Source organism: Simochromis diagramma, unplaced genomic scaffold (genome assembly GCF_900408965.1).
Source record: "Simochromis diagramma unplaced genomic scaffold, fSimDia1.1 OVJJ01000293.1, whole genome shotgun sequence".
Lineage (NCBI taxonomy): Eukaryota > Metazoa > Chordata > Actinopteri > Cichliformes > Cichlidae > Simochromis > Simochromis diagramma.
Window position 1 is genome coordinate 5,674,433 of NW_024386801.1, and position 19,539 is coordinate 5,693,971.

The window sequence follows — 19,539 nt, forward strand, 5'->3', positions numbered from 1 at the left end:
CAGTGCTGCAGTTCTGTTTTGGTCGCATAATAAATTTATGGGATTTAGAATTCTTTTATAAAAGGTTTATTTAGCACAGTCACTTTAGGGCAAACTTAAGTGATGTATTGAGTTGTGTCTGCCTGAATTTAATAATGTGTATTTAATGTATTCATAAGTTTCAGCTATGTGCACTTCAATGTGAAGTCAAAGGGAAACTGGAAAAAGAAAAGGAGGCAGAGGAGATTATCTTAATGTCTTTCTGTTCCCGTATATCTGTGTTTATTTGTAACCATCTCTGTCAGCTCTCGCACTCACCTCTCCTTATTCTTCGAGCTGTACAGATTTTCACTTATTCCTCCAAATCACGCTTTACCGCTGCCTTTTGTCTGCCTCCCTCCCTCTCCTCTCGAATGCTGCCGAATGTTATTTCTTCAGTACGAGAGGCAAATGCTCTCTCCCCAAGATGCCTGACCTGCAACAGGTTGTCTTTCTTTTTCACTGACAGCAAAACAACAGTAGGATGTTCACAATGGGCAACTCGTCCTGAGGAGGCAGACATACCGGGGTGATGCATTAAAATGGGAGTTTAAAATGTTCATGAAGCACCTCTGATCTCCCCTCGTATCTTCTTGGTGTCAGGTGTATCAAGCGATGCTGTTTTTAATAACATGCAGCAGAGAAGGTCTTCGCAGAAGATGTAGGACCTTCTTTCACTGACAGACCTTTTCTGTCATTTTGTCTCGGAAAAGTCAGTCGTGGCAGATTGACAGCTGAACAAAAGCCTTTGTCTCTTCCAGTCCAACCCAACACATCAAGATCTGAATACAAAAGCAGCCTGGGCTCAGGGCTACACAGGAAGAGGTGTAGTGGTCACTATCCTGGATGATGGCATTGAGAAGGACCATCCCGACCTCATAAGCAATTACGTAAGTCATAAATTTCAAATAGCAGAGATGGAGCCGGACATGTTCTTGTCCCAAACTTCTCAATACACGATGCATTTTGAAACCAGTTAACAAAATGTCTATTTTAACTGGTGATAAAAGGGCAACTTTTTGATATGTATTTTAATTTTCATGCTATTCAGTAAGAATTATAGCCACTAAAATTTCGTACTTCCTTTGTTTTATTAGCTGTATCAAAATCATCCAAAACCCTTGTGCACACAAAAGGTCCGACCGACAGCTTTTCAGGGTTTTTTTTTAAACATTTAGTCACAGAGGAAAAAACAATTAAGCGAGCTCTTTAAAAGAAATGTAAAATCACTTGATTGGTGTCATAACCTTTTCTTATTTCTCTTTTAGGACCCTGAGGCCAGCTATGACGTAAATGATGGAGATACTGACCCTCAACCAAGATATACACAACGAAATGAGAACAGGTAATGTGCTAGCAAACTTGAAATATCAATTTTTATTTAGTGATTAAATCATTTGGAATAGACTGTCCACCTCTTGTTTCATTAGTTATATTTTGCTCCCTGAAAGCTGTAGTTATCAGGGACTGGTGAGAAAGAAAGTGGATTCCGCTTTGGGTCCAGTGCTTTTGGCTCAGGCATTTGCAGTCAGAAACCAATTATTTAAGTGTGGAAGTATGGGTGCAGTCATTCTGAAATCTCTTGAAAGACTGTTCCCCTTTTTTCTTGCTTCAGCACACAACTCAAGTTGCTGTAGCATCAATCCAGCCCATAACGCCCCACCACCAAAATAGCACTTATTTGTTGCCAATACAGCTCTTGTTTACTTGCCCCCCATTGACTCATGCTCTTCCCAAATACAAATACAGACCATTTTTTTCCCTTCCAGTCTTTGGTGATCACATGAAAACATGTTTGTCCCAATTTATTGATGGAACACTAAAGCGTCAGCAAGAATGAATCCTTATCGCTCATCCCCTCCTCTCTCCCCATTTCTCAAAACGCCATGGTCCTCTGCTTTTGTCCAATCCCCCCTGGAGCAGATGAGAAGCTGCATCCCGCCTCTGAAATGCACAGCAGGATTTGTCTCAAATCTCTCTCTTTTCGTGCCACTAAGTCTTTTTGTGGTTGTATGTTTGTTTTTCTTTGTTAGTTTTGTTTCAAAGGATAGTATTTCCAGTTACAGTTGGTCAGAATGAAAGGCCGAATGGGCTTAATGTTTTTTTAGTTGTTGTTGTTTTTTTTAAAAGAAATTATTAAAAGCTGTTAAAATAAATCTGCTTCTTTACAGTTGCTTTTTGGTGCTTTGACGTTTGTCTCTTTAAGCAGCTTCTGTTGTTCGTCTAGTTTTGCTTGGTTTTTTTTTTCTGTTATCATCCAAAATATGATCTGTTCATCTGCAATATTTATTCGTCTTGAAAGAGGCTGGCATCTGCAATTTTTGCACAGACGCCTGTTTCTTGTCCTTGCCGACAGCTTGAGCAGCCATGCAGAGCGAATCCAGCCTTTCCTGTCAGTGTATCGTAGATCCCACTCTGTCGTGCTGATCGAACAAAGCACTACTGGAGGGGATTGCTCTCTGACTCTGGTTTACTACAGCTCCCAAACTGCACCATGATTATACTTTCCAAACATAATAAAAACATGAAATGCATGGGTTTGCACTTACACACGTTCTACTGCTGCTGTCGGTAGAGCTGCTAGAGTAATTATCTTACATTGGATCAATTTCTGAGCATAAAATGAATAGCAAGGGTGTGTCTTTGTGTCTACAGTGTGGAGCTTTGGTGTTTGGAGTGACCTGTGGACAAATTATATCCAATGAGTTATGCAAATCTCCACAAAGCAATGCAGGCTGACAGTGAGTAATGCTCACAACCCCCTCACAAGGAGATTATATGAATATATTCATAGGACAACAAAAAGCAGAGGAGACTCGGAGGAAGGCATTTTTCCAGAGTCATGGAGGCCAGTTCATTTGTACTGATGACACGCAAGGCTGATTTTTCAATTCTCATCTCAGGCGTTTTTCTATTGAGATGCTCTGTCTTGACTTGGCAGTTATTCTTGGAGGGGAGTGCATGTTTAGTTGAAGGCCAGTAATTCATTTGTGCTTCATCAATAAAATATTTGTGTTCATCATTATCAGAATCGGGGTATTAATTCTGATAACGGCATGGATATTTATCAGTCCAGCTGTGAATAAGGAGAGTTTTAATGAAAATTTATCGCAGCACGGTTTTAATACATTTTGTATTTGTGAAAGATTCTAATGAAATTCCAGCTGGGCCCATAATGATACACGGTAACACTGGTTACACAAATGTTAGGACAGTCTAGAAAATGTAATTTAAATCAATTGTGTAAAGGCTGAGCAAGGTTAATGTATATGCCATTTTTACATTTGATGTGACTGACATTAAAAAAAGAGACGACTACTGAAAACGTTATGCACTGCAAAACGTAAAACATTTTGTGAAACATAATTCACAAATATGATGCGTAATATGATTGAAGTCCATCTCGACCACTTGATAACAATGTCCTACATGGACATCATCCTTCAGCCTAATCGGGTTTTATGTATGTGGCTAGAGATCGGCCACATGCATAATATGTCAAAGGTGGAGGAGAAGAGAACTCGTAGGCATTCGCCTACTGTGGAGGCAAATTTTAATTCATGTCTGCACCTTCAGATTCAAGGTGATACCTATGTTTCATCATCTGCGCAGAGGTCCCCTCCACCAAAGAAGTGAAAACGCGAAGGAAAGAGACAGACAACGTGACCAGCATCTATAGAAAACATCATCCCAATCCTCTTCACCTCAGTCCTCGACTCCTGAACCAAAGTCAGGACTGTACCACATGAAAACCTGCATAAAAATGTTTATTTATTCCCAATATTGTCACAATTACTTATTGTCAGCAGATCAGACACGTGACCCCCTCCTGTCTCCCGACAGCTGACACTGAGCCAGTTAAACAGCATTATGCAAGCTAATGTTGAGCTCAAGCGTCCTAAAAATCGCACATTCTCTCTGATAAACAGTTTGATTACATTTTCACATCGTATGAGAGTTTATTGTGTCCAAGTGTCCAAGTCAACCAATGTTAGATCCACTTTACTAACAGCAGCTAACATCGGCAAAAACAGCAGCGGTTAGCTACAGAAAAGTTCAGGTTATCCCCAACAACTCACCTATTGTTCTCATCGGGTGGAAGTGAGTTTCACCGACTTGACGACTCCTTTCACAAAGTTTTACAGCTTCCTCCGGGGTAAACAGATGTGGACACATATGGACAGATGAGATAAAGAGGAGACTGGCCGACTACATTTACTTTTTGTCCTACAGCGGCCGCTGTAACTAGAATTGTGCACTCATGTAAGAAAAAAAAGAGCTCAGTTAACTGCAGTCTGTAATCTACTGACATCTAGTGGTGAAATTTTACACACTGTAACTTCAGGTATTTCTCAACCTAGAACGTTTTAAGCAATTTCCATTTTAGGAGTTGGGATTGTTACGATTTTATTGACACCAGTGTCACTATTGATTCTGCTGATCCACCTGGTTCTTTATCGATTTTCGATATTGATTTTTAGCTCTGCTTTATGTGAGGGAACACATGCAGCTACGTATGTTTTTAGCTTTATTATCTAGACAGAACACTAATGCTAGCTGTAGCATCAGCCTCTCGGTAAACATCTTGAATGAAGAAAATTAGAGAATATTCGTAGGCTTTCTTTGCTAAAGAAAAATGCACAAAGTATAACACTAATGTTATCATATTGCAGGATATTCAGTGTCATTTACAGATGAGCTGCTTGATTGGACAGCAGCAGTAGCACTATTAAAACATCAAATAACTGACACTCATATTTTGTAGATGAGCATTTCAGCCTCTTGCTGGTGTTGTCACTCAAACGTGCAATAATTATTTTGCAAACATTATAATTAGTGTTACCTTGGTTCTTTTGTAAAACGAAGCTACTTCTTTTTCTGTGCTGTAATATTGTTTGTTTGTTTTTTGCCAGAATTGAGATATATGCGTTTTAAAAACATTCATATTTTGAGTAAGTAACTATATTGCAATCAGATTAGCCTGATTTTATGTATTTTCCCCCACCTCTAAATTCTTGACAAGGTAAAAATTAAGGATAATTCAGTAGATCACTCTCTTGGCAAGCTCTTGCTAAATGCAGCCACATTCATACCATTCTATTATTCACACGTCGAAACGACACACTATCGTGCAGATTTTCAACGTTTTAATTTTGTGGTGATTCATTATTCTCTTTCGTTTTGTTTATAACAGCTTATGTTCGTTTTTTTCCAACAAAAAACAAATAAAGACAAATGAAGAGAAAGGTTTGAGTTTCCCAAGGCACATACAGTATGCATAACCAGGCAATTCAGCTCACCTGGTTACTGCCCCCTCTTCTTCAAATGTATTCAGCCACCCACATACAATATACTCTGTTTCTCTAACTTCCCTGTGGAGAGCTATTATCTCCTATAGAGAACCTTTCACAGGGCTTCATTAACTGAGATCCATATGCCTGCATGGGAGAGTGTGTAGTGACAGTCTTTATCAGAAAATGACTGGCATGCTAAACAGCCTCATGTCCTTGATTACAAATCAACCCATCATCCTCTGAATACTGAATGGTTAAACTCAAGGCTAAAGGTTTAGTGGCTAATCTGGATGTTGGCATTGAGAAAGACCAAGAAAAGTGTTTGCATGCTTCTCTTGCCCCAATAAATTCCTCTGTCCTTGGTGGAATGTGGCTATTTGTTTCTCTGATCATGAAAGCACTTCTTCAGCAAAAAGACACAGACTAGAGGAATGTAATTGTACCCGTTCTGCACAAGCCTCGCATTTTAATTTTAATTTCATTAAATTATTAATTTGTTCTGACATTACTGGGGGCTGGGCAGACACCCCCTGCATCAGATGGATGCGTTACATTTTTTAAGAGGTAAAGTAGTATGTAACTTTTATTGGGGCTCTTTTTTCCTGCTCCTTCAGTTTCCTACTTGATTGCTTGCAGATAACACATTAAAGAGAGTGTATATTCTTACACATATTCTCTTTAAAGGTTTTTTGATCATGCATGCACTCACCAGCCACTTCATTAGGCATACCTGTTTAGCTATTTACTCAAATATCTAGTCAGCAACCCGGTACATATGGTCAAGACAACATGCTGAAGTTCAAATGGAGCATCAGAGTGGTGAATAGGGGTGATTTGGGTGACTTGGAATAAGATATGGTTGTTCATGCCAGATGTGCTTGTCCTAGTATTTCAGAAACACTGAGGTATAAAGAGAATGATCTGTAAAAGAGGAAATATTCAGTGAGCGGCATTTCTCTGGGTAAAACTGCCTTGTTGATGCCAGAGTTCATGGTAGAATGGGCAGACTGCTTTGAGCTGATAAGCTAATAAGACAACAGCAACTCAAGTTCAAAGCCAATTGTTGCACCCTAGGTATGCAGAAGAGCAATTCTTTGAAGCTCTTTGATGATCAGACAGAAAATAAACTGAGGTTTGTTTGTTTTTTTTCTTTAATCATGTGAAAGTTGCGTTGGTAGTTAATTCATGATGTTACCTTTACTTCACCTAATTATACTTAGAGAAAGAAAGGTGAAAGGTCACTCGCTGCGGAGGCAAAATGTTTGTGTTTTACTGTCAATACAACTGAAAACATTTTTATGTCTTTGGGTTTTATTATGTACTTAGCGGCTGAAAACATAGCTCAATCCAATTTAAATTTGGACTGAACACCAGAAAGAAGGAAAAGAGTTAAATACCATCTGCAGGCACTGTGTCCTTGGCCAAGACAAGTGGCTAAGGCCTGAAATGAACCTTATTTTTGTACCCGAATGCAAATAAAATCCTGTTATTTGGAAATCTACATCCCTTCTGTACATAGGCTGAATGCATATCTAAGACTTTATGGAGGTAATAAATCTGTGTCTTTGGAGGCTGATGCAGGAAAAATCAAAGTTGAAGGAGGGTACAAATCAAAGTAGACGGCTTCCTGATGTGTTGTCTGCTTTAATGCTTCTGTTATAGTGTTTGACACAGCAGGTCGTACCTGGCTGCGTTGACTTTGCTTACGAGACATTTTAGAGCACAGCATTTTGTGGAATTGGCATTGGTTGAACTGCTGCTATGTCAAGTGCGTTTTTCAGAAGTTATTTTAAGTCAAGTTATTTTAAGTCAAACAATAGTGCAGTCCGCATGTGTCTGATTAGTGTGCATGTGTTCTTTCTCCTTCCCCTATTAGTGTACATGTTTACAAGTATACTCTGTGCCGAGTAAATAAACAACCAAAGTTTGCTACTAATTTACCAAAAGTTTTATCAGACTTGGACATTACCTGAAACATCGTGGGATCAATAAAGAAATAATTTTTAAAAATTGCAGGGGGCATGTGCACAAAACCTTATTTTCTCCTATTTGCTCTGGCCCATTGCATGCTGAAGATAAATGCTGTGTTCTGTTTACACCAAGTTTATCAATTCTTGTTTAGAATGCTGCCAGCCTCTATCTAGCCTGAATACTGTAATTCTCCTTTCCCTTGTCTGTTTATTCTGCTGGGGAAAGCCTGTTTATTTTCCTGACAGCCAGGCAGGCTTGCGAGAGGTGAAGTTGGCAGAGAACCCACTCTTAAACCTGAATCCTCTGGCTTTCTGTTTTGAAGATATTACTTTTGCTAAAGAAAAGCTTCTTGCAGTATGAAGCTGCTGTTTTGTAAACATTTTAAATGGGTAATTTATGGAGGTGGTTTATAATTTATGAGACATTACTGATCACCTCGACTCAATCAATATCACTTTTTTTTTTTTTTTTTTCTCTCGGTGTGTTGTTTAATAGACATACAGTGACAGACTGATTTTGGACCAGTTGTGTTTGCAGTAAGTGGAGGAAGTCCAGTTTAACATGCTATTCAGGGTGAAGCTTTTTGCTTTTTTATACAAAGTTACTTTTATTAGTATAAATGCATTTAAAAATCCTTTAAATGTGCTTTGTTGCACAGATGATTTTATGTCATTTGTTTAGAGACACACTGCACTATTTTTCATTTATTGTCTTTTCAGTTACTCCATCATTTGGTTAGGCTCGTTTTAAGCTACGATAGTAACATTAAGAGTCCCATTTCCTCTTCCACCACATTGCTTCGTAAAGCAGAGTAATGATGATTTTTTTTTAGGGCAGGGGAAGTAGCACTTGCCTAATCTCTATTAATAGATATATGCATATGCAGACTCTGTATGGAACGACAAGTAGATTTTTTTTTGTCCACCTTTAGTCCTCAAGTAATCAGAATACTATTAGGAAACAAATTTCAGGAGGAGTTGGTTACATGCAGGTAAGCAGTCCTTGTGGAGAAGAACAGAAGGATTGCATTTGCTGAAATGCAATCTGGCAACCATGAATTACCGTCTGACAACGATTTAGGTTTCTGTTAGCTTTTTGAAATTCCTCTGCATCTTAAACAATAATCATTGTCTTGAGCCAGATATCCAGGTTACAGTGGGAAATTAGCTATTGCCCCAGAAGGCTGAGTCAGCTGAGGAGACGATGGGTTTCTGGATTGTTACAATGCTACTGAACAGTCATAGTACAAACAAAATGGGCATTTTGATGTCTCGTCCTCTTCTTCTTCCTAAAAAAGAATGTATTTCCTTCCAACTCCACATAAGTTTCCTCCCACACAAAGACATCCAAGTGAGTTGGATTAGAAAGTGTGAATTGCCTATAGATATGTTGCCTATGAATATCAGTCTAGTTACAGACTATTTAAAGTTTCCTTCTGATGGACAGTCAACTACCCCAACATACTTCCCTGCCTTCTGTCCATTGTATTGGCTGCCATCATTATAAGAAGGCAGACAAGAAAAGGATTCAATGCATGTTTACTCAATGCCAAGGGTTTAAAACGTGAAATATTAAACAAGCTCATCTGATCTCCTCTACAAAGCTTCAAGAACCTCTGTGTTCATCCACACAATGAAGCTATTTCTACTTCTCACTCCACTGTAACCATTTGAACAGACCTGCCTAAGGCCACAGCTGAGCTGAGTTGAGTAGAGCAGAAAATAGCCTAATCCTTTTGGCAGCTACAATGAACGGACCGTATTCAGTCCCTCTAAAACCAACTGAGCAATGCCAAGACTCAGATCCTACAGTTTAGCCAAGCATTCGTTAGACATTAGTCTCACTTGATGATGCATATTCTGACACACATCCTCTGCGTAACAGAATTCAAACACAAACTGAATGTGTATGTGTGGTCACATTCATCTACCATTTGTAAACATAGATTCTCGGCGTTGGAACGGATTCGATTCAAAGTGCGTTTACGAGAAAGTATTTCATGTCAGCACTGAAAGGCAAAGCCATACCAGCCAGGCAGCCGACCAGCAGCCTGTTCATTTTCTTTTCTGAGAAAGATGTGAGGATAATTCATTAGGACTGTAAGAGGCATCAGTAGTGCTCAGAGAAGCCAACTGCATTTATTTTGGATGGCTCAATAGTTTTCCATATGCGTTTGTTGCATGATACAGATGTAAAGCCCAGTTGAAAATATAAATTTATCACCAAAATTAAATTTTTTTATAGGTCTATATAGGCTTCAAGCTACTTAATTTTGTAAGAGCCTATACCATCCTTCTTCTAAAGGATGGTATAGGCTCTAGTCAGTGTTCAGAGAGATAATGAAGGAAAAACTGAAGGACCTCCCTTTAGTATTTAGAGAATTTCACCAGCTCTTACTATGGCTGCCCTGCAGACACTTCCGGGTCTCACCTTCACTTCAACAAGCCAACATCAGAACTGTCTTAAACATTAATACTAGAACCTGCAGTAACAAAAACTGAAAACCGTTTAACACATTTAAATATTTGGTTTGATGAGTCTTGAAATATGTGATTATTATGGTGCTGTAGGGATTAGTGTCGTTCTCTTGCTCATTGCCACAGTATTACCTGGACGACTCTAAAAATGGTAAACGACTAGATCGGGTCGAGTGATTTGGCAGGATTATGTTTCGGTAATAAAATGTCTTTTGTTGTTCTAAGGTTACCAGAGTACTCTTAATGTAAGCTTGCAAGAATATTGCTAAATTATTGAAGCACCCCTTTAAGTTTGTTTATTAGTTTTGTTAATTAGTTAATGTGAAGGGGGGAAAAGATACAGTGATAATATTTTACCATTCCTGATTGGCCAAAAAATGTAACAGCACTCCTCCCAGCCCCCAGCAAGAACTGAAGTTGGTCACCAAGAGGTCCTTGTGCCCAAGTAACCACCTTGGTTTCGTTCAAGGTAAAAGCAAAATGAGAAATCTGCAGAAACATGTTTTTTCTATTAAGATAAACCTTTTATAAACTTCTTGTTGTCACATTCTTTTAGTCAGGGTCATGGTCATATCAGCTGGTGGAATCTAACACAGAGCTGTGTGAGCGTCAGAACCCCGTCTGTAAAGTATTCTGCATGCCCACCTTTGAAACCACAGCTGTACTAAGTACAAACACATATACACTTTCTGGTTACTTTGCGAAGTATACCTGTTGGATGCTTGTTGTCACAAATATCTAATCAGCCGATCGTATCACTGCAACTCGTTGCATCTAGGCAACCTGGTACTAGAAAAATGTACCTAATAAAGTATGTGTGTGTGAGCAGCTGACCACCGTGATTAGTGGATTTCCTTTGGGGGTTATTAAAAAGAATAAAAGGCATTGGCATAAAATGTAACCTCTTCCATCTGCTCACTAAACTATCACCTTTTTTGAGATGAGATGATGATGAGATGAGATAGCCTTTATTTGTCAGTTGCAGGTCTTTTGCCCACAACCGAGATGACAGACCTTGCCGACTGTACATACAATACACAAACATCACATTGGGGAGACAGGTCAGGCTAGGTAGCGAGGAAAAAACATCGAAATGTGTAACACAGAAGGATAATACAGGAATGCACAGATATCAACACACCATAGCACAATAAACACAGACAAGCAACATGGGAAAGTGTTCCAGTGTGTACATCTGATCTGGGACCGCTGCAATCTTTCGACTGCGCCTCCAGCTGACCCGATGTCCACATCAGACGGGAGGTAAGCGTTGGAGGTGGCGTTGGATCCAGGGTAGGGAGGGTGATGCGTCACCGAGTGCTTATCAATATCAGTATATGTATGTGTGTGCGTGCCCATAGTTCAGCTGAGACAGTGTCCTTCACCCTGCTAGGCTAAGTAAACAGTCTTCCAGCCAACCCAGGTGGCATTGCATGGAATGGGAAGGAACAGACTCAACACAGTCGTTATCAGGGAGTTTTTGTTCGGCTCCAGCCGGATTATGATGGCGAATTTTCTTTTGCAACAACTCATGAGAATTTCAAAGCTGTTCTTTAACACTCTGACACTGGTCTCTCAATCTCCCGTTGGAGAACCGCGAGCTTCCCCATGATGGTATCAAACTTGCGTTCCGTGGTGTTGTCATTCTTTTGCTCAGAGAGCCGATTCTGAGAACTCACGACTGCAGTTTTCTTTTCAAAGCAAAGACAGTTTTAAAAATTGTGATGGTGGCAAAGCTAAGATTCTTACGCTGTATTTGTCACATCTAAGAAGAGTTTTCTTTTGCAGAATTCTTTTATGTTAGTTGCTATTGTTGCATTCTTTATATACAGTACATTTCATGATGTTATTGACTCCTAAGTCCGAGGTGGAGATTGTCTTGTATGACATGTCTAAATTCTCCAACAAACGACAGGGCATTGACTTTCCCAAAAAATGGTTCCTTGTCCTGAGGATGACAGATAAAAGCATTACCTCTCTCTGTCCCTTTTGCTTCTTCTGATAAGATAAGGGGGGTCACATTGGCTGTGTAAACAGAGCATTTCTACTTCAACAGCCTTTTATCTAAGCTTTGTTTGGTCTTTTCTTATTCTAAGCTTATTTTAGTCAATGTATGTAGCTTCTGACATCCACCAGTTCACAGAGCAGTGATTTATTTAGTGTGATTGTCTCTCTGCAGAATGAACCGTTTTGAAAGTGTTTCGTTGTCTCGTCACGTCTTTTGTGCAAACGTCAACTTTTACCTACTTTTGAAACTACACTTACACCTACCCTCGCTACTTGACACGTCTCCGACGACTCTTCCAATCTATTTTAAATGGATATAGAATGGAGGCATTCAGTAAAGTGTCTCGGAAATCATTTAATTTCATGGACATTTGAAAGATAAAATTGTGGCTTCATCATAAACCCTTTTGTGTGCTCTGGCACGTCTGAGTCTCCCTGGATATATTAAGCTGTCTGGCTGTTTTTGCTGAATTCGATCCAGATCAGCCGCTCTATGTGCATGTGAATATGCAGACAGTATTCGAAACATTTACATTTTGGTGTGCACAGCCTCTCGATAAAAGTCTTCTCAGGCCTCTGGCTCTCTGTGCACTCTGCCGCACTTGGCTGAATCCCCTGCCTGGCATCACATCTGTGGCTCCATGGTCTGAGGATATGTGCTGTCTGGAGCGTAAAGGCTGTTTTGTGATGCTGTGGACCAAACAACAGCATGTGCATGCAGATATTTACCAGTAAAGGCAGTGGAGACATTAATATAAAGCGCTAATTAAAATTCCCTTTTCAGAATCCCGGACCTTTTTTAATCCAATACTATGATTGTTTTATGAAAACATAGCAGTGCTGATGTAATTAAAGGAAACCAAAAACTCGGACTTTTTGGCGTAAGACCCGTAAGGATTGTGGTGTTTTTTTGTTGTTGTTTTTTAAACAAACGTCAGTGACAGTTGGCACAAGAATCTGCTTTTTTTTGTGAAGTTAAACTGCAAATGTCTGCATGTAACAAGCCGTTTTCTTGGCCAAGCCATCTGGCTGTCCATAGTGCTGACGATGTGTGATCTTGGCCATTGCGGGTAATGGCACGCTCCCTGGCCTGTGTAATAAAGGACAGCAAAACATCTCTTTTAAAATTAGTTCTCCCTTCATTTTTACTCACTCCTAGGAAATTATGACCACTGCAAAGGGACAGTTGTAAATTGCTTTAATATGTAGCAAAATGTCAGGTTAAAACAAACAAATGCGAGTTGGATTTATAATTTTTAAGTCTAATTTCCAAAAACATAAATCAGTAACTGCATTGAATACCTTCACATTAAAGCCTACACTGGTGTGTAGCAGTGACCCACTGCTGCATTAAATTACAGCAGAAGCACTTAGTGTTTTTTATGTTTTCAAATATAGATCTCTTCTATGATTGTTTTATGTTAAATTGGTTCCTTAATATATAAAAATGTAGGAATTTAACTTGTGGCAGGTCGGGCCAGGTTAGCACTGATCGCCCAGCTTTCTCAGTAATTAAAGAGAACTACACCCTAGCATCTGCCATCAACATAAAATCTTCTCACTTATACTTTTGTTGTGTGGAAACGGGTATTGTCGCAGTCACACTGGTGGTCTTATGGCTCCATTTTGTATGATCTGAAATGACTGACGGCCACCATTCAACACCCACTCTGCGCTCGCGGCACATAATAACACACTGATTTGTGTGGACGAGCTTGTAAAGCCAGCCAGTGAGACGTTTGTCAGACACGCAATTGTGAGCTAAAATGTAATGAGTGGGCAGGTCTGTGCCTCTTTAGTGCTCTGATTAGACAATGGGTACTCACTAAAAGGTCTGCTCCCCACTTCACATGCAGACAGAGATGTCCTGTTTTACAGAAAACAACAGCCCACACTCTGATCAGCTGAGACTATAGACTATGCTGCAAGCTTTTACTATAGCAAATGCTCTGATACAATAAGATGACCGATTTGTGTGTCTGTATAGCAAGTTATAGCTTAAGTTATAAAGGGTTATAAAGTGTTTTGCTGATATGGCCTCCCCATCTAACACATTGCAGTTCAGCTCATGTGTGTGTGTTCCTGTTTAGACATCTTTGTGAGGACCAAAACTGGCATTCTACTATACTTGTGAGGACCAACAGTCATTTGTGAGGACACACACGTTGGTCCTCACGAGTTTAAAGGCTTTTTTGAGGCTCAAAATGTGGTTTTAGTGTCAGGTTTACAATTAGGTTATGGTTATGGTTAGGTTTAGGGTGAGGGTTAGGACTAGGTATTCATTTTTGATGGTTAGGGTTGGGGCAGGACAAGTTCCTGCCTCAAGTGGAGGAGTTTAAGTATCTCGGGTCTTGTTCACGAGTGATGGAAGAAGGGAGCCGGAGATCAACAGACGGATTGGTGCTGCGGCTGCAGCGATGTGGACGCTGTACCGGTCTGTCGTGGTGAAGAGAGAGCTGAGCGTAAAAGTGAAGCTCTCAATTTACTGGTCAGTCTACTTCCCTACCCTCACCTATCGTCACGAGCTGTGGGTAGTGACCGAAAGAAGAGATTGCGGATACAAGCAACGGAAATGAGCTTCCTCCGAAGGGTGGCTGGCCTCTCCCTTAGAGATAGGGTGAGAAGTTCGGCCATCTGGGAGTGGCTCAGAGTAGAGCCGCTGCTCCTCCACATCGAAAGGAGCCAGTTCAGGTGGTTCAGGCATCTGACAAGGTATGTCCCACCGGGAGGAGGCCCCGGGGCAGACACAGGACAGGCTGGAGAGATAATATCTCTCAGCTGGCCTGGAGGTTTTCAGAAGAATTTCACTCGCATGTACTGTACCAGTGTATCTGCACATGTGATGTGACAATAAAAGTGATTTGATTTGATTTGAGGTGCTAGAGGAGGTGGCTGGGGAGAGGTAGGTCTGGGCTTCTCTGCTCAGGCTGGGATAAGCGGGAAAAAAATGGATGGATGGTTCGGGTTAGAGATGTCGTTCAGCCATCACTAAGATAGCTGAACCACCGTGTGTGTGTGTGGTTCTTTAAATGTGCCAACTGAGTGCTGCTGTTTATGTAATATGAAACTAGTTAAGAGCAAAACAGTGTAGTTCAATTTAGCAATGACAACTTGTTAAATGCATTTGTGTTGCCTTATATCCTGCCATATGTGCCAAGGTGCTTCTGTAAGAGCCTGTGAAAAATAATCCCTGTTACGCAAATTGATTGCTTGTTTAAAAATCACATTAAGGTTTGTAGTTGACAGCTTAGGTCATAAAATGAATGATTTGTAACAAAGTTCAGCTTTGGGTGTTTTTTTTGGTTGGGTTTCCACATCATTCTTTTTTCTGTTATAAATTGTGACTTTGTCACAAAAACGACATGGGTGGAATAAGTAATAACACAGCAGTGATTCTCTGCTAAAACATATCCGAGTGAACAAAACTGCGAGTTAGCGGGTGGGTAATGTATCACAGATCCACACAAAGTCTAATCAGAATCTCAGCTGGAGGTGTAGCCACACTCCCGCCCTGTGAAACGACTTTGTCCTCTGGCTCATCATAAGCGAGGTTAGGAGATCAAAAAGGAAGTCATTTTTGGCTCCTGTGTGGCAATGCTGTGGATGTAATTAGCTTTGTTCTGATAACATACACTCAACACATCCCCCCCGACAGGTGTGAAACACTGCACTTCCTAATCAGATACCTGCACTGTAATCAGGAGACAATCTTAATGACCTGTCTTAAATGCCAAATGCTCACTTCTGCTCACAAATGCTCACTTCTGTTTCCCATCTCATCACACTGCTTCTCCCCAAAAGTCAATGAAACAAATTAAATTCTTTTCCGGTAATGACTACCTTTTTGCTTGGAATCATGCAAAGCTTTGCATTTTTCAATTAAACTCGCCATTGTTTATAATAGAAAAAGATCTAATAAAGATCTTGATAAAGTGTGTTTGTAGGGGGTTGGAATAGTTTCCATTTGTGAAGTTTTGGTCTGTTTGACATGTAGACAACGCTCTATAGGCAACCTGTCTCTTCTCTGAAACTCAAGACTGGTTCAAGGAATTATTGATGGACTTCGTGAATAATTCATGGGCATTGATAAAGTCTCGTATTTCATTTGGATGGCCTGTGGCCAGTGACTGTCAAAGGTAAAGTTAGTTTTTGACAGGCTTTTGTACTTGTCCTCAGGTTTCTATTCAGTCTTTTTTTTCGGACTGGAAGACCTATAGCCTGTGTCACAAAAGAAAATATTTCTAATACTTTTTTTTTCTTAAAACATTGGGTGATGCAGTACCTCAGCACTGTTTCCTCACAGCGAGAAGGCCCAAGGTTTGAATCTGCTTGCCAGCTGAGGCCTCACTATGTAGAATTTGCATGTTCTCCATGTGCCTGCACAGAGTTCTCTCCGGGCATTTTGGCTTCGTTCTGTGGTCCAAAGTTATGCATGTTAGGTAAACTGGTGATTCTGGGTTAGGATTTTTCTGCCTGTTGTCCTGTCTGAATATTATGTACAATGAGTTTAATACTACTTGTACATGGTTTTTATAGTATAGTATACTACTATATACACTATACACTGTATTAGATACATCTTGCTAATGCAGGATTTGACCCTAAAAAAGTTTTGGAAACATTCCTCAAAGATTTTTGTCCATGTTGACATGAGAGCATCACACAGTTGATGCAGATTAGTCGGATATACATCTATGATGAAATTCTCTGATTCTATCGCATCCCAAAAGTGCTCTATTGGCTGAGATCTGGTAACTGTGGAGTCCATTTGAGTACAGTGAATTCATTGTTATGTTCAAGATACCAGTTTGAGGCCCAGCCAGTGCACTCACGCTGAACCCCAAGAATGAATGGTCAGAGTTGCATCTGGTATAAAATCTTTGCCAAATTAAACATGCGGATCATCAAGAATGAGATTTCCATACTAGTTAGCAACGAGCGCCTCCGGTGCAGTTGGCCAGCAGGGTACCGGTGGAAATTGTCGTGCTGTTGGCTGAAGACAAAGGAAGAGGAGATGGGAAAGGCAGGTGAGAGTAGGGACTTTAAATGTCAGGACCCGTAGCACAGGACGAGGGCTGGCTGATATGATCTGAAGAAAGAAAATGAATATAATGCGTTTTCAGGAGACCAGGTAGATGGGAAGCAAGGCCAGGAGTGTTTGAGGTGGATTCAGACTGTTCCACCATGGTGTGGACAGGAAGCGAAATGGAGTAGGAGTAATCTTGAAGGAAGAGTGTGTGGATAGTTTTGTGGAGGTGAAGAGAGTTTCAGACCAGGGTGGACAGGATTAGAAATAGTGTATCAGCTCAGGTTGAGCAGTTTGGAGACAAAGTTAGAGAAGCAAGGCTGATGGTTTGGACATGTGCAGAGGAGGGATAGTGAAATTGGAAAAAGGATGCTGAATATCAAGCTGTCAGGTCAGAGGAAAAGAGGAAGACCTCAACTGCGAACGTTTGAGGCTGAAACTTGAGGGGGAGAAAAATGTGTGTTTAAGACCGTTAAAAATGAAAGTGCAAAAAGTACGATTAGAGTAACACGCAAACATCATGTTGGATTTATTAAGTCACAATTTCAGTTGTTTCACAGAACAATTTTTCTTTTTCTTTTTTTTTGAATGCTATATTTGCAGCTCCTCTTTAATAAAGCACCCCAACAGTTTTTCACTTGTTGATACTTATCGTGCTGTGTGGAAAAGAAATCTCATGTGTCCTTTATGGTTCTAATTGCACATCAGGTTCACCACAGAGGTTACAGCTCTCTGTGTTGTTACAAGTATTAAATTATACGGCTGTCTAAATGAGAAGCCCTTAAATGTCGAAGGCATATCAGGCTTTTTGACATCTATTGTTAAAGCTGTAAGACATGCGTGTGCCGCAGTTCTAACGAGGGCCAATGGGCTTGTGTTTCTCTTTTGATTGCGTATTTATTTTTAGCAATACTTTGGCTGCCCTGTTATTTAAACATCCAGCACAGCTGGAACATTAACTGCCATTTTCGCTAATTTTATTTAGCCTTCAGAGCCTTTGTGGGTTTTTTTAATGTTCTTTTCTTTTCTTATGACCCATCTTTTCATTCACTTTCACCTTTTCTCTTGCCAGGCATGGAACACGGTGTGCAGGAGAAGTTGCAGCTGCAGCAAACAATGGTGTATGTGGCGTGGGTGTGGCCTATAATGCTAAAATTGGAGGTGAGTTAAGCACACGATTGATATTTTTAATTTGGGGGAGGTTTAATCATTATTATACTCATTTAAATGAGTTTATGATAATTTCACTTCGAACTGATACAGAACAAAATACACATTCACCATTAATAACTTGGAAGTTAATGTCTTTCTTCTAAGATCTCTGGGACTTTGGGGTTTGTGTCAGAACGACAATTTTGCAGCAGCTCAGGCTTCGCATTATATTAATGATCCAGTGATAGATTTTAAAGCTAATATCCATAATGTTTTTTTCTGGACCACTGACTCTCATTTACTGACTGACTGACTCTGTATTGTTCAGATGTACAAGTGAGAGTGTGCTGCAGAGATAGGCAGTATTATGCAGTGAATAGTTCTTTATCCAAAGCCTGTGAGATGAATTGCTTTTGATCATTTGCTGCAGTTTTTCTTGCCTGGAAATAAGTAGATCATGACTTAATTAAAACTCCTATGCTCCAGTAAAACAAATAAAATGGTCACTGTAACGATTTCATCCCTGCATTTAAAGCGGTTAGGTTCATGTTCAATGTTTATGAAAGGCTCAATCTGATTTTCTTAATTCGTGTCAGTGCTTTCATTGTGCTGCCCTCCACCTTTATTTGGCTCTCCACATAAAACGTAATATTTTTTAAAATTAATTTGTTTATTTTAATCAAGTCGGATTTCCAAAGTTAGTTAAACTGTTGATACATATTCATATGTTTATATGAAAGTTAGTCAAAATTAGACTCTTTGGGGAGAATCTTTTCCAATCAGTAATTAAGCTGTCAGCCTGTGCAGATATACGTACAGAAAGATGCTGTATGTAGAGCAGTTCATTCAAATTAAATCTGCGAAAACAAATCAAGTCTGGAAGGATTATTTTTCCTCCTGAATATTTTTGTGTTTGATAAATTATTCCAAGAAGGCCTTTAGTAACTTTTGTCATCAAACAATCTGTCAATGCCATGATGGCAGCCAACAAGACTCAGCGGAGCCGGTGGAGCCCTGAGCAGCCTGTTCACAGATGTTACTCATAACTCTCCTTCTTTGTCTTCATTACCATTCATCTCCCGACAGAGCCGCACATTGGCCCCGCTCTCATAAATTATTCCTCTGTGAATCTGTTCACGTCACGGCATCAGTGGATTGCTTATAAACAGCTGTGATTCGCTCCCAAGCACTCAAGTTGTGTGTGTTTTTTGTGTGGGTGGGTATGCGTGTGTGAGCAGAAGCAGTCGTGTTTGTGCTAAAGCTAAAATATGTGTGTCCTTACAGAGTAATAATTAGCGATTAGTACTTAAAACCTGTAATTGACCCTACTTAGCTCACTCTGTGTTTGCTCTCCATCCTACTGTACTTGGTTTCCTTGTGCCTGCACATACACTCATAGCTGCACCGGTAGCTGCTACCTGTGACTTGATAAAACTGCAGGGAATTCACGCAAGTGTCTTACTCAGGAATCATCAAGCCGCAGGAAGCTGATGAGAATTGTTACGACAGTAATTACCTTTACTGCTGCAGTGCAGCCCTCGCGTAACGATCACAGAGCAAACAATGTGCTTTATGTTGCATGTTTAGCGCAGTT

The 19,539-nt window shown here is 40.1% G+C and overlaps 1 protein-coding gene across 3 annotated transcripts in view; it reads left to right on the forward strand.

The window, feature by feature from the left end:
• Nucleotides 1–19,539, forward strand: part of furinb (furin (paired basic amino acid cleaving enzyme) b) — a 93,297-nt gene that overhangs the window by 50,773 nt on the left and 22,985 nt on the right. For all 3 annotated transcript variants that reach the window (XM_040025299.1, XM_040025300.1, XM_040025302.1), the window contains exons 5-7: nucleotides 780–908; nucleotides 1,287–1,363; nucleotides 17,866–17,954. In XM_040025299.1, the coding sequence (XP_039881233.1) occupies nucleotides 780–908; nucleotides 1,287–1,363; nucleotides 17,866–17,954 (295 nt within the window). The remainder of the gene's footprint in view (nucleotides 1–779; nucleotides 909–1,286; nucleotides 1,364–17,865; nucleotides 17,955–19,539) is intronic.